This window comes from Coffea arabica, chromosome 10e, assembly GCF_036785885.1.
Source record: "Coffea arabica cultivar ET-39 chromosome 10e, Coffea Arabica ET-39 HiFi, whole genome shotgun sequence".
NCBI lineage: Eukaryota > Viridiplantae > Streptophyta > Magnoliopsida > Gentianales > Rubiaceae > Coffea > Coffea arabica.
In genome coordinates, this window is record NC_092328.1 from 42,215,790 (window position 1) to 42,232,372 (window position 16,583).

The 16,583-nt window shown below is 35.3% G+C and overlaps 1 protein-coding gene across 2 annotated transcripts; it reads right to left on the reverse strand.

The window, feature by feature from the left end:
• Positions 1-733: 733 nt before the first annotated feature.
• LOC113712487 (uncharacterized) lies at positions 734-4,333 on the reverse strand. Of its 2 annotated transcripts, none has more exons than XM_072066702.1 (3): positions 4,019-4,333; positions 1,110-1,773; positions 734-918 (listed from the first exon to the last, which is right to left on the reverse strand). In XM_072066702.1, the coding sequence occupies exons 2-3, from the start codon at positions 1,732-1,734 to the stop codon at positions 845-847; spliced, it is 699 nt and encodes a 232-aa protein (XP_071922803.1). In that variant the 5' UTR covers positions 1,735-1,773; positions 4,019-4,333; the 3' UTR covers positions 734-844. The 2 variants fall into 2 exon arrangements, with proteins under 2 accessions (XP_071922803.1, XP_027091742.1); XM_027235941.2 differs by lacking the exon at positions 4,019-4,333 and adding an exon at positions 3,073-3,382.
• Positions 4,334-16,583: the final 12,250 nt, after the last annotated feature.

Below are 16,583 nucleotides of genomic sequence, written 5' to 3' on the forward strand. Positions count from 1 at the left end.
AGGAAGTACCTGGTTCAGAAGAATATTCAGTCTCTGAGAAAGCTAAATTCATAGTTGGAAAAAAACACAATGAGTTTGTTTGGATAAGAATTTATTTGGATGATTTATTTGATCCAGTTACTGTAGCACTTTTTTTGATGTGATATATGTGAGATAAAAAGGTGATTGGGAATTGTGTGTATGATGCAAGCAAAACAAAATCTGAAATTTTTATTCTAAACTCTTGTTGTCCAAACAAACTCAATGTTTTTAAGCAATATCTGCAATTCACAGCCAATGCACCAGTAAGTAACTAAAAACTTGCAATTGAATCAAAAGTTGTCGACCCCAATTTTGTCTCATCTGCATTAGTTTCAATTCAACTAGAAAAAAGGCCATATGGATCTGAGAAAATCAATAAAGCATCAAATGAAGCACCACAACATAAACAATCAAGTACAAGACAGGTTCAAAGAGCATGATGAATGACAAGAATTTGAAATTTATTCACAAGATTTAAGGAGAACAGAGAAACAAAAAGAAAAAAGCCCAAAATGTTAAGCATACCTAAAAGCCCAGCAGTCAGGAAACTTTTCTGAAGACTTGGAGTGGCGTATCTTAGCTGAAAGCCTGAAAACTTTGTATGACAAGATTTTCATTTCTTGCCTTATTTTGGCATAACAAAACTACAAATACACGAAACAAAGGTTAACATGATCAATCAATCTAAGAAAAAGCTGAAATGACAAAAAAATTGACAAAAGAAAGGATTAAAATGAGAAGCTTCATTCGTCTAGTTAGTAAATGCATACAACATCAATTATTAAATAATGTACATAAAATGCTCGTGTTCAAAAGAACTGGGTCACAGCATAAGCATGGAAAAGTACTGCTCGAACTCTTTATCAATGGTTAACTTCTTGGTGCTTTGCTGAGTATCTGCATTCAGATAATGCAAAAAATTTCACATTAAGTGCATGTTCTGTAATAAGGAAATGATTTAGGCAGAAAGGAATGAATTAAGACAGTGAAGAACTTCAAGTTACATGATAAAAAAAAAAACCTTGCATTCAAATAATGTTGACAAAACAGAACATGAGAAGAACGGTCTTTCAGCTTAACATGGTTACCTTGGTTGAGAGTCCATCTTCCAGAAGAAAGAACATAATTATTGGGATTCACCCCATTAGAATAAAGCATTTCTTCAAGTTCCTTGTCTGTGTATTCTTCAAAGCCAGCTCCGCATTCTGGACAACTGCAATCGCCATGACTTCCAAATTCCAGGAGGTGCTCCTCATAATTCAGGGATGACTTCAGGCCGATATCATGATGGGGAAAATCATGCTTGTTGCCAATAGATGGTGATTCCAGAATATGGGAACTTGATTCCGTTATGAAACTGCTCTCAGAAGAATTTAAGGCATGCTTGGAACAATCGCCTCCCCAGTCAACAGAAGAATTGACAGGCTTGTCAGATGAATATTCTTTGAAATATCCATGACCAGCTCCTACTTCAGCTTCGTTAGACACAGAAATGCTCGAGTCAGCATCAGCAGCAACACTGTTGCTATCTTTGGCAGACTCTTGTTCTGACTCCTCAGCTGTTGATATTCCACTTAACTCCCCTTTATCTATTACATCTGACTCAGCATTAGCGGGAAAAATATACTCTAGAGCAAAGCCTTGACTTGGCCATTTAAGCTTTGGTGGAGGTGTGCCTAATTCTTCTGCTTGCAATTTCCGTTTCCTATCCATGAAAGAATGCTGGTTTGAGACACCTCCTCAATCAGAGCACTGGGAGAAAGAAAATTGTGAGGAAAGCTGGATATAGAAGCTTGTAACAAGGGAGAACAAATATGGAGTCAATCTCTTCCCATTTAGATTCTGTAATGCTATTTGGTCAGTACATGCGAGCATGAGAAGATCAGAGTTTGGTCAGCACATGCAAGCATGAGAAGAGAAAAGCAATGTGATTTGAACAGCTCTGTTATCAAATTGTAGCTAGGTGAACTAGAATGATCAAGGAAGATCAAAATTCAAGAGTAACATCACAAGCATGGCAAGTCTACTTTACAATAACACAGCATTAGTTTGAATTATATGCTTGAGAACTAAGATAAATAGAGCATTGCAATGATAGCACCTCCTAGAGACCTAAATGAACTAGCTATACCACCTTTAAAGATGGGGGGAAGAAAAGCAAAAAAGAGGTTACCCCCACGCATTATCAAACTACAGACCTCAAGACCACTCAAATATGTAAGGCCACCCGTCAATGCTACATAACAATCTTAAGCAACCACTCTGTGATTGAACCTTCTTCATCTGCTTGATTTACATATTAAAAAAATTGTTGGTTTTCAAGGAACAGCACGAATTAAAATGATTGCACAAGCCATTTTAAGGTCTAGTATATTGGTCCCTTCTTCCACTCAAGATTATCCAGCTAAATTCTAAAATTTACCAGTCAATGCCTAATGCAAATTCAAATCCAACATTGTCCATTATTCTTCTTGACGAATCTAGAAAATTTTCAACCCATTTCCATTTAAGATAATGCAACAAGACGAGTAAAATTCTGATTTTATCATTAAACAAGTGCGGAAACTTAGTAAATATATTATAAAGGGAAACAAATTCGTTTTCGACAAACAATAAACTTCCCCAACTATTGAGGCAAGACTCAAAATCTCATGCCAGAGACGAGGAGGTTGCGGCCATGTTCAAAGCACAATGTTGAGGTGAATGAGCAATTTCAATAGGAAAGCTGAAACCGAAAATGCCACTGATACGAAACACACAATGAATGCACAAGGACTATGCAGATATCCTCGGTAAGACGCAAGGTTCAAAGTCTCAGCTGAGTCATCACGGAACTTCTGCTTCAGCTCCGCGACCGTCCCCCATTTCCCGGGGACGGTAGACCCGGTGCAAACTCGTTCAGACTCGGAAGATTCGGCCTGAGTCAAGTCCGGGACTCAAAAGAGCTGCCGAGTCTACCGAGTCAACCAGTAATATCGATGAACGGAGGTTTTCACCATGATTTTCAGAGACTTTTAGTGTATAAACAAGTAATTAGATAAACAAAGTTACCGTTCCAACTTATGGGAAATTGCACAGTAAGGCAGAAATAACAAATCAATCTTTAACTCAAAATTCTCTCTTTGAAGGCTCTTCACTAAACAGCAAATAGGTGGCAGAGATTCAAGAGAAGGAAAAGGAAGAATAAAAAGGCGAAGAAGACGAGGAGGCTTTCATATCATATGCACCGGTGGTGGTGGTGAAATTTGGAGAGGAGAGGAGAGCGAGGAAAGAAGAATGAAAGGCAGACTCGCGAGGGAGGAGACGGCTATGGTGGGAGGACACTCCAGGTTGGAAGGGATAATTTCAGAAACCTCCACAATAGGGTAATTTTGCCTAAGTTGTCCCTAAACTTTTTCACTGAAACCGATTTAGTCCTTTATTGTTTTTTTTCACCAATTTAGTCCTCAGTCAAAATTTTTTTTTTTAATGTTCCAATGCTGGGCTCACACGACGACACTATCAGATTTTGCCTGTTAGTGATGCCAAGGAAAGTAAGGATGCTGTTGAGTCGAGTCAAGCTCGAGTATGGTAGGTCGAAGGTTATAAGTACTACTCGAGATCGAGCAAACCTCAAACTTCAGACTCGAGCTCGACTCGAAATAGTTAAAAACAATTCGAGCTCGAACTCGTATAAGATTCGAGCTCGAGTACTCGAGCTAAGCTCGTAAAATGAGCTCGAAAACCTTTGTTTTCTAGACCAGAATTCAGCAAAAATTGAGTGCAAAAAACTATGCTTTCCTTCAATAAAATAGCAATTCATATTAAAACATGCATTTTGCTTCATTTCAATGCAAATGCCAACCATGTGATTCAAGCACTCTAAAATCAACAGTATCAAACTAGTTAATATGACAATTTCTCAATAGCCAAAATAGCCATGTAAGCAAAAGACCATCAAAACTTTACCATCAAATCAACAGCAATAGAAGAAGTTGAACTTATTTTATATTCATACCTTTTCACCCTTGACAGCTTCCCAGCAGCCCAAGCTAAGGTGGTGCTGAAAACCTCCAACTTCAAGGGAGACAGATGGGGTAAGTGGGTAATGAGCCAGCAACGGTCTTTGAAATTTACCCCTCACCAGATTCGCTACTAAGCTACGAGCCAGCGACGGTCTTTGCCGGTGAAATTTTGCACCGAATCTACAAGAAGCCAACGAGGAGGAGACGTGACTTGGGAGTTGAAAAGAGGAAGAAAGGCTCGATGGGAACTGGCTGATTCATAATAGGTATGGTGGAAAACCTCTATCAGCTAAAGTGGACTTGGCCCACTTGGGATTCCTTTTGATTACGTAAATTAGGATGTCCTAGCACCCAAAAGAAGAATGCAACTTGTGGACCATTCTTTTTAATTTAATTATCCCGGTTCATTGCACCAGACAAAAATTTATTACCTAAATTGAGAGGCAGCCCTCAGAATTATGAGCCAGTGCCTGTGGGGAGGTCTCTCTCTACTAAAAGAACTTAAAGAACTTTTTCCTTTTTAATGTTTTCAAACTAAGTTCTCTAAAAACAAGAAATAAGAATTATGATTTATGAAATTCCTATTTTGTCCACACAAATAAATAAAAGTGGTAGAATGGTTCATTGTAAATTTCATAAGTTGTTTACCTATATGAGTAATTTTATATATAATTTTTTTTTTATTTTTTATGCAATACTCGATAGAGGTCGTCGAGCTCTCGCGTATCAAATGTCTAAGATGGAGCTTGACTCGCTAGCTCTAACGAGCAGTTCGAGCTCAAGATCGAGCTCGATCAAGTAATCTCGAGCTCGAGCTTCTGATCGAGTAGCTCGTAAGTTCAAGTCGAGCTACTCGGTTCAGCTCCACCCCTAGAAAGGGGTATATAGGAAGCTCACATCTGGTTCTCTAATTTTAGAGATTAGAATGAATCCCCTGATACTTTTCTCTCAAAATCTCATAAATTGCGAAAGGCTACTGCTAGGGTTTAGAACTGGCGACTGGGTTTGATTAAATAAGAGATAAAATTTGACGACCAGAGGTGGATCTTTAAGGGTGGAGAAAGCAAAAGGTGACAAGAATGGCAAATGAACGTAGCAACGACGTGGTTTAAGCTTTCATTAGACCCTACTTAGTTGAAATTGAACTTTTGTTTTAGAACTTGGATGTGACTATTAAGCAAGTGGGTTGATTGATTAAAGGAACAATGTGGGGTTAGGTTGTTTGAAATATATCTCCTCCGTGGTTAAATTTAGGGATGGTGAAAGGTTAATTTTTTTTTATATATAAATATAACTAAGAGTTGTTTACAGCGATGGATCCCTTTGGTTGCCAACTTTCATATGTTGTTGCTTTCATGTTCTAAAAAAAATGAGACAAAGTGATAAGGAAAGTCAATGGTGCTATTAATTATTTAATTTTTTTAGAGAAAAAAAAAAGGACAAGAGGATGATTTCTTTACTCTAAAAATCTATCATGGTGGTGACTCCTAAGTATGTGGAGGGCAATATGGAAAGTTATAAGAGGGTCACTACCATGACAAATAAACAAAGCAATTGTAGGTGATTATTGCTATCTACTTGGATAGGGTAGGAATGCAAAAATGATGCATAGAATTCCCCAGCAAGATGGTTCATTTCTTTTGAAGGGTATAGACAGTGATGATGATGTAGTTGATACGGCTTTGCATTGGCAAGTAGACTGGAGAAGTTGAAGTTTACATTGCTGATGAGTTTCGCATCGGATCCGTAGGTAGTAATAGGAATAGGGGTTTAGATGGAACTAGTGGTCAGAATGGTGTAAATATAGTAGATAAAGATGACTTCTTTGTAAACATCAGTTTTGAGGATGTAGACCTGGCTAACCTTGAGGCTATACCAGTTTATATGGAGAAAATGAAGGAGCTTCCATGATAGTGATTACCATTGCAAAGGCAACTTCAACAAACAGACTTACACCTTGATGAGGGAGATCATATCCCAGTCCATGAAGAAGGATCTAATTCTATAGCGTGAGATGAGCAAAGGAGTTGCCATAATTCCTCTGAGGTAGATAGTGTAAGGAAGAAACCAAGAGTTGTGATGTTTAGACTAGAAATTGATATAGATGTTCCAAAATTTTATGTAGCGCAGGGACTTGATAACAAGTATGTATTCAAGATGGCTTTGAGAATCATGCAATCAAGTAGGGTAAGGACATTAAGTGGATGAAACATGATAAGGGGAGAATGAGGGTGAAATGCAAGACTGAACACTGCAAGTGGATGCTTTCTGCTTCTAAAGTAGAAGCTGGTGATGCCTCGTTTGCTATCAGGACAATGGAACCAGAACACGTATGCGGTGGGACATTTTTCCACAAGAGAGCTATCTCAGGCTTCTTAGCAAGGAAGTATGCTGACTTTCTAAGGCTTAACAAAAGAATAATAGTTGAAGAATTTAGAGAAAAGAATAATATGTTATTGAATTTGTTTTATGTTGCTTGATTAATTTAAGAGGCTAACTCCGGATTTTGGGTTTCTGTTTTCCTTTTCTTTTGTTTTCCTCTAATTTTAGGGACTTGGAATTGCAATTCATGAAGTAATTCCTGATATAGAGCACAGCCAAGCCATTGTGTTAGGCACTTGCATAACAATTTCAAGAAGTTGCATCCTAGTGAAGCCTTAAAGGAAAGATTCTGGACCTTGTGCGAGGTCCTCCTACGCGCGGATGTTTGAGAACCAAATGGAGTCCTTGAGGGAGTATGATGGAAATGCATGGAATGATAACATACTCACCTTATCACTGCTCAAGATCACACTTCTAGACCACTCCAAAGTGTGATATTCTTTTCAACTCAATGATAATGGATGCAAGAGAGAAGCCGATCTGAGGACTGCTTGAGACCATTAGAATCCACTTAATGGAAAGGCTCAGAACAAAAAGGTAATGGATGAAGAAGATGACTTACAATATTTGCCCAAAAATCCAGAAAAAGCTGGAGAAAGTAAAATTTGATACTGCTGCCAATATTGCAAGCTGGTGCAAGGATGATAAACTCGAAATCTCTCACATGTGTGGAGGCAAATACATGGTGAACTTGGAGATGCTTGTTATCAGATACCTGGTTTGGCTACTGTCCACGTTATCACAATTCAACATGCTTCACGGCAGTGACAAAATATAGCCTTATCCCCATTGTAGAATTCCATCCTTCCTCCTGGCATCCCTAACGATTGGTTCCTTGATCAACAATGATTACTCGAGTGTTCAATGCTGCATGAACTTCTAGTGCCATTGACGAAGTTCCTTCTTTAGTGTATTTCACTTGACGTTGAGGGTTAGCAACAAGGATCCTTAGTTCCCAGTTCCTTCCTCTAGCAATTTTGTGAGATTTTGAGAGAAAAACACTAGGGAATTCGTTCAAATCCCTAAAATTACAAAATCTAATGTGAGCTAACTATTCTACCCCTTCTTCAGCACCACTAACACGCAAGATCTAGCGGCACCGTCGTGGGCGGCCAACATTGGAATGAAAAAAAATTGTTTGAGGACTAAATTGGGAGGAAAAAAAAATAAAGGACTAAATCGGTTTTAGTGAAAATGTTTAGGAACAAAATAGGCGAATTTTCCTTCACAATATTGCTTGGAGCTTTAGGATTTTCAAAAATCTCACTTGTCTCCCTCTCTTTGGTTTTTTTCCCTAACTTTTGCAACCCACTTCGAAGTATAATATTAAAAAGGAACTCATTTTGTTAAAAAAGAATATAATCTCATTCTAAATTTACCTTTGTCTCGTCGACTCTTAATTGTTGGTATACATCAATTTTATTTCTTAGTTTTTATAAACTTGGTCAATATGGTTCTTTAATTGAAATTAAAAAGTTAATAATAGGGTAAAAAAACCCTTTAATAAAATTTTATGTCATTAGTTTGGACAAAAAATTAAGAAATTTAAAATCATAAATAATTTACAATTCTTACAAAAATAATTTGAAATATTTTATAACAATGAAAATAACTTTTTGTACCAACTCGAAAGCATCACAAAACAAGTTTATATATAATTTTCAGCAGTTTCTATTTTTCTAGTTTTCAAACTATCGATATGGACCAAAAATAAAAAATTTTAGAAAAAGTAAACAATTTATATAACTCCTTAAATTAACTAAAAACACTTTTCAGTAAAAAGAAAACTTTTGTAGCTTGCAGAAACTTCAAATAAACTTTGAAATATTAACTCTTCGTATTTCAAAAGCACACTATATTTTGTCCCATTAGAATTAAACCTTCATGCTTTTGGATTTTATTTTTAAATTATTATTAATATACTCAAAATTTTTAAATTATGATATATGTTAGGGAGTAGTACTCACCTTTTATTTGTTAATTTTTTATCACCATATATTGGAGGTTTTGACTTTTCGTGTAGTCCCCCTCCTTCCTTTATTTTTACATATTAATAAAATAAAGGGCTAGCATAAAAAAAAGTTATATACTAAAGAGTAAGACAACAAGAGAGTAAATGTGGAATGAGATTATACTCTGTCACAAGATGAGTTTCTTAAAATAATATTTTGAAATGGATTTTTCAAATAAGGGGGCCAGTGAGATTTTTCAAATTTGGTGCCAAGCAATACTCTCAAAAACAAAACCTTAGTGGAGGTTTTTGAAATTATTCTAAAGATATAACTATTTGTCTCTAATTTGCAAGTATTGGATACATTGAGTTAAGTAAACTATAGAAATAATAAACTAACTAGGCCTTTCTTCCATACATATCGCAAGGTTCCTCAATTGGATGATAATTGCTTTGATGTTGATATATATGAAGCGACAACCAAAAAAGAGAAAAACAATTATAAACCAAAAAAAGGAGAAAAATTATAAACAAAAAAAAACCTATTTATAGCACAACACAAAATCAAGTATTGAATTAATTTTATTTTCTTCCGTTATAATTTGGCTAAATTACCAATACACCCTCGATATTCATAAAAAAACGGTCACTCCCTTTGACTTAACAGAAGGTGGATGGTGCTAAAGTACTTTTTCATGAATGGACAGAAGACTCAACTAAAACAAAAGGCTTAGCACCTCAAAAAACAAAAGTCCAAAAAAGCCACCCATCAGCACCTTGTCTTCCTCCTCTAAATCTCCCTAACTAGTGTTGTTAATTGAGTCGAGTCGAGTCTCGAACTCGACTTGTACCTCTGTCGAGTCAAGCTCAAGCTCGCTTCACTAATTAAATGACCATTGAAGTGTGCTCGAGATCGACTCGATGAATGGGGTATGTGACTGGAGTTTGAGCTCGAGTTCGAGCTTGACTTGTTTATCACAAACGAGTCAAGCTCGCATGAGCTTGAGCTCGAGTTCGAAATCCCTATCAAACAATTGCATCAATTTTGACGATATTCAAACAAATGCCACACTTCAATCATACAAGTTTGATCAAACAAATGCCACACCCTATCCAAAAAATATCAAACTTGCCAAGTTGCCATTCACAATCACAAATTAATTGCACAAAAAATATGTCATCTTTGACTTCACAAGCAATAAGCCAATAACAAACACCTAAAACAATGTCAAAGTTAAACCTGCAAATTCGCATTTTTGCAAAACAACATGCCTCACAAATTCCAAGTTCCAATAGGCAATAGTCAACAGATTTGATCAAATTCTTTTCAAGTCAATAAAGACACAAAGTCCAGCCAAATAATTAAACAAGACAATGGCAGATAACTAAAAATTTGACCAAGTCCAGTTTCACAAATCACAAATTTCAGAAAATCCTCCATACAAAGTCAACTGCAGTCACAAATTTGAGCAACCAATAAACCAAAAAACAACTTCAGATAGGTCTAACTTCGCAAATTGAACTTCAACAAGGTCTAGAATCTCATATTTCAGAAAACAGCCTTCACATGTGAGGGAGATCAATTGCTTCAATTGTAGATGATTTGGCAACATCTAGTGGTTCCTACAGAACGAAAACAAGAAAGTTACAACTTAACAAGGTAAAATGAGGTACCAAAATAAACTAGTAGTAGAAGATATACTTTACTTACATGAGACTTATTTTTTAACCCATGAAGACTATGGATCCAATCATTGCCACAAAGTAGTATTTGCACCATTTCAACTGACATAGAAGTATATCCATCATCGATTATTCTACCACTAACACTGAAAGTAGATACTGGAGGCCACGATTGTAACTAGAATAGTAATTACATCACTTGCCATCCTTGACAATATAGGAAACCTCTATCTTTCCCCTTTCCACCAAGTCAAGACGTCAAGATTTGTATTTGCATCATAAACATACCTATCTTCTTCCAAATAAACATCTAAATCTGATTTTTCAGGGGGAGCCTTATCAATTTCACTAACAACCATCTGAAATTTTTCTTTCCTAGTTAGGATATTAACTCCAACCTTTTTAGCGGCCCCTTGGGTAAATTGACTTGTAATTTCTGTATGTTTTTGTTTCACTGCTTGCCTTTGTGGTTCTTCACCATGAGATGAGATGTATCCACATATTCATTATAGAGTTCATAAAGAATATATCTAATCTCATCAATATACCTAGAAAAAATACCCAAAAATTTATACACTTCTTCAACTTTTATCTACTCATGCTCTCTTGTGACATAGTGAAACCCAAGATTAATGACCCCATATCTTGAAAATACATCCCTAAACTCTAGAGTTGAAACCAACATCAGATAGGTGTTGTTCCACTTAGTTGGACAGTCTAAAATGAGCTTCTCAGAAAGCAACTGAAGCTGTTTTTTCTTTTTTTTGGCAAAGTCATTGAGGCGAGACTCTTTTCAAATGCTTAGCCCCTTTTAGACAACATCAATTATATCAACAGTTTGATTAAACCCATATTAAACAAGCAAATTAAGTATATGTGTACAATACCTAACATGAAGAATTTTTCCTCCAGTACTTAACCCTTTTTCTTAGAGAAGAATCTTTTTTAAGTCTCCCAATGCATACATCATTATAAGAAGATTGTCTACATTTATAGTAGAAACCTTATTCTCAGTCCCCCACTTAAGAAAACACTTACTTAGAGCATTGACAATAATTATTCATGTGTAAGGAGGTAGGAAATTACAAAAATTCAGTACCACGTTTTTGCAACACTCAATCACTATCGACAAAATGCCTTGTCATAACCATGTATTGAATTTTTTGCCCAAATTTTCATAAATCTATAGTTATACTAACCCTATTACCACCTTTTAATACATTTTTCAGCTTTCTCTTTTCAAGTATGTAAGCAGTCACATAATCTTCCTTTCCTGTGTGCCAGTTAATCTATTTATAAAACGGAGCTGCAGCTTTCATTAATTTGTTAAAAACTACATCGTCCAGCATAGAGAAGGGATACTAATGTAGAAGAACCATATGAGCTGCTAACTCTTGTGCCTTAGCATGATCATAAAACAAAATTGTGATTGAAGTAATATCATCTAAAGGTCCTTCAATGAAGGACAAGACCTGCTGCCTCTTTTGATTTTCCTCCCTAAGGGCTAGCTTCTTTTGTAGACAATTTTTCAGGTGATGACTGCGCTAAGACGTGGTTCCAGATGCACTCTTGACAAACATCTCCTTGTAGCTAGTGATTGCACTGCACATTGAATGTTCCATCAGCCTGCTTCACTACTATCATATCCTCCCATATCTTTGACTTCTTTTTTCTTTGTTTTTTTTTATTCAAATGGTTTTGCTCCTTCATTAGGACCTTTTTGCACCATTTCTGCTCCTTCATTTGGTTGGTCTTCTAAGATTTCTAAATCCAATCCTTTTTCACTCATCTCATCAGTATTTTCCTTGAGTTTAGGTTCTTGATCTGCAACTTCATTACCAACCTCCATAACATGACTTGATGATGATCCTTGATGTGAAAGAAATGGAGGATTGTCCATACCTATTTTTTTAAGGGAAAAAACTAATCAATTTGCTATTACCATTACAAGATTCATTAGTGTATAACAGCACAAACCCAAAGGCAAGAAAAGCATGAGCCAAAAAAGAAAGGAGAAAATAGTTTTGTATTACAAAGCAATAAAAGTTCTACTCCTACATTAGGACAAAATCAAAACAGTTACCAAAATTTTATTGATCATAGTAACTGTGATAATAGATAGCATTAAGAGTTAAAACTAGCCAAATCTTGAACCTATAAATCTCTAAATTGTAAAGCTAATTTGCGTTAGAGCTAATTTGCGTTAGACCAAAGGAGATATGTAGCCAAATTTTTACAGCCAAATTTATCAAGTCGGATTAAGTGTTGTATCATACAGCCAAATTTAAAGACATATTTGGCCTACCTGCCCAATTAACAAAGTATTGTATGTACTTTGGGTACAAAGTAGAGGTTAAAAATTAATTTTAGTAATGCTAAAACTAATAAACTTAGCTAATAAATTATGGGTTAATCACATTTTATCCCCTTAAAGAATACCCTATTTCTCAGTTTACCCCCTAATCTTTAGTTTTGCTCACTTAACCCCCTTTAGGACAAAATTGCCCTTGCATTATTTTGACTTTTCATTTACCTTGTTTTCCTTTCTTTTTTTTCTTTTTCTCTTTTTTCTTTATTTAATTCTTCCTCTTTCCCACAAAAATCTTCACCTTAATTATTGAAATTAAAAAAGAGGAATTGCAAAGATCTATCTTCTCTTTAAATGATTAAAAAAAATATTCAAATCACTTTCCTAAAATATAATTTTTTTAGCCTTTCAATTCTTTTAATTTTGGGTTTTCCTCTTTCTTTTCTAGTTTCTCAGTTTATTCTCAAGAAAATATCATAAGATTAAAGTCCATGACAAATGGTGGTTGGCCATGACAAATGGAGAAGATTTGCATAGTGGTGGTTGGCCATGACAAATGGAGAAGCTCCCTGCGGTGGTTTTTGGTAGAGAAGAGATGGCAAGTGAAAGGTGGTTGAGTGAAGAAGCTTGCAGTAATGGTTGAAGATGGCTAGGTTCACAATGGCCGATGTTTCAACGGTAGTGTGAACTGTGGGCAATGGTAGAGGGATTGGAAATTTGGGATTTGGGAGAAAAATAGTATGGTAATTGATTTGGTTGAAGAAGTGAAGATAGAAGAACAGAACCTAACCCCTAAATCCTATTTCTATTTCCTTTAAATTATGAAATGACATATATGCCCATTCTTCTCAAGCCCAAACGAGCTACTCGAATAAGATATGAATCGAGCTGCCTATTCTGCAAAATGAGCTAAATAGGTTTACCCATCATCTTTGCAAAATTAGGGGCAATAAATGAATGAGTTGAATCAGGTTCTAGAAGTATTTTAGCTATTTGTTGGCAGGCTAGTAGCGCACCATCCATAACATTGGAAGCCTCTGCAATCTCTTTCCCTTCCATGGTAAAAACTTGAGTTTGAATCCTTACCTTATTGTTTGAGTTATTCTTCTTCTATTCTTCAGAGGAATCATTTATTGCCCTCATTCTTAGACAATGTTTAATATAGTGTTCCTCACTCCCACATTCAATACATTTTTCAAATTTTAGCCAACATCTATCCTTTCTGGTGTCATGATCTTTAACAATACATACAAACATCTTTTTGTCCAACTTGGCTACTAGAACCAGACTTTCCTAGATTAACTTTATTCATGAATTGTGCTTGAAATGCCAAGCCTCATAGACCTCTTCGTTGAATTTAACATTTCCCTATCTGTCACACCTTGTTGCCATTGTAGGGAGATAGGTTTAATTTGGATTTTTATTTGTTTCCTAATTTTGCTAGATTCAACTTTGAATGCTAGCTCTATTGTTTTTGAAGAGATCTCTATCACATAGTAGCTAATGCATCCTAAATTTTCCAATGCAACCCTTTAAGAAATCATTTAACATGATTTTCCTTGTTGCAACTAACAATGGTGCAAATTTAGAAAGTTTCATAAACTTGGTCTCATATTGAGCTACATTTATCCTATCCTGTTTCAAGGTAAGGAATTCCTCTTCCTTCTTTTCCTTAAGATGACGAGGGTAATATTTATCATTAAATTCTCTTAGAAAATTCATTCATCTACGTAGAGTTTTGTTTTGTTCCCACTTAAGGGAAATGGTCCTCCACCATTTCTGAGCTATGCCAAAGAGTTGATACGTGGCAACTTAATTTTACTCTTCTTTGGGTAATTTAGAACTCCAAATATTCATTCCATCTCCTCAAACTATAATTTAGTTTTCCCATCACTAAATTCTCCATCAAATTTGGTGGGCGGAACTTAAGAAGCCTTTCCAAAATTACATCATTAGTGTGAAACCCCGTATTTTTCTGTAAATAATGTTAATAATTATTTTACCAGTTATTTACTTAGTTAATTTATCTCTATAGAGGATGATGTTAATGTCTTATCTTATCTCAACCACCAAGTGATAGTAAGAGTCATGATAAGTGAGAGTAGGAATTAACATGAACTTGTAGATATTATAGGAGACAAACTAGGAGATAAAGTAGGAAGAGATGGAAGTTAGTTTGAGTTGGCGGAGTTATTTTAGGAAGAAGTGGTGTGAACTAACTCCAATTATAACTAGTCTAATAGCAGTCAATTTTTTTATTTTTATTTTTTTTACAAGAAGAAAGAAGGGGTCAACAAAAGAAAAAGTTGAAACCAAGGGAATGGAACCTCCTGGACCTAGGCTTGGAAAAAAAAAAAGAGTACGAGAAAGGGGTAGAGCAACAAAGGAGGAAAACCAGTCTTCAACTTTGTGCCTTGAACAAGTAAGCCATTGTTTTCAATATATATTCAATCAAGTAACAGGTTTTGGTATATCATGGTTACCCCACGGACGTGTGTGTTTGGTCTAGTATGAGTTTTAGAACCATAACTCATGAATTTAGGTAGGAATTTCTAGTCGAACTTGATAGTGAATATGCCTAAGTGGAATTGATGCACTGTGCTTCTATGTACAACCTTTAAGGCAATTTAATATTATTACTAGCAGTAGTGAAGTCATCGAAATTTTATATTAATACTATTACCACCAATACCTATGGTGATTAATTGGTTAAATCTCAAGGATGAGTATTACTATGGCCATGATCACTACTTCAGACGTATTTTATTAATTTTGGATTGATAAGTCTATAGGAAAAGTAAGGAAATAGCTTGGGAGGAAAGATAATTTAACTAAGAAACAAATAGCAGACCTTCCTTTGTACTTTGAGGTTTAATGCATAAGATTTCCTTTAGTACTTTTCCACCGCTACCTTGCTGGACTTGTATAGGAGAATTACCCAAGAAACTTCTTGTTTGCAATGGCTGACGTATGGTGATAATTTTTGGGAAAAAAATAATAAAATAAAGTGACTAAGATATTAATCAGGCCATGGGATTTTGAACTCAGTCCAAAACATTTTAGAGTTAACCCAACAAAATATAATAATATAGTGAAATGCCCAAAATAACTAGACCAAGTCATTTTCATAAATTGAGTTATTTAAAAAAAATCCAAATTTTTAGCAATAATCCAATTTTAATTAGACAACTCGAAGTATTTATATTAAAAGTCTAATGTTATTATAAAACCCAGATTTCATTAAATGAACTCAAAGACTCTTTTAAGTGTTCAAGTGAATCATAAACCTAAAAAGTAACAACACATAAAGAATAATTTAAGTGAACACAAATATGCTGATGCCGTCCATTTTTATAATTCGACCTCAACTAATACATGCCATTTTTTTTTACAAAAGTGAATATGTATGTATATATATATATAATAAGTTAAATGAATAAATAAATAATACTTATTTTATGGATAACCAAATTATGGCAACTTCTAAAAAAAAAAAGAAAGATACTTTCTAAATTAGAAAACTTTCTAAAAAGAAAAACCTTCCATTTTAGGAAACTTATCAAATACTTTTTTAGGGTTATTCAAGATAGAAATAAGAACTTTAAATTAGGATGTATGAGCAGATTAAGACATACATATGTTATTCGTTATAGGTTTGAAGCAAATTTAAGGGTGCACTAAGAATCTCTTCAAAAGAGAAGTTTGAGGTAGGTGGTGCTTACCCCTCTGTATTTTGAAATGTTAAATATGAATATTTTTCCAGTAAGAGCTTTATTTTGGTATATGAAGAAATGGATCATGTATGCCTATTTCAAATGTTTTGCAAGTATGAAACTACGAATACTTGAAATATTTTGCTATGCAATATTTTATGGAATGAGTGGCATATTTTCATGAAACGAAAGAAAGGTGCATGTGACGCGTGAAATGATTTTATATTACGGAAAAGCTCTACACAGTCATGGAATAGACGGTAGGGGCTATAGTCCTGTCTAATTGTCATGATAGCCTGGTATAAAGTCCAGTCGATTGACAAGGTCATGGTAGCCTGGTACAGAGTCCGGCCGATTGACAAGGTCATGGTAGTCTGGTATAAAGTCCGGCCGATTGACCCATATATGTAATGAGACCAATCGGTAGTCATGAAATCTATTGGTCGCCCACCTAGAAGGGGTTTAATCTATAGGCTGAGTACTCAGAAGCCGGATATTGTATGTGCTTGTTTATGAGCTAT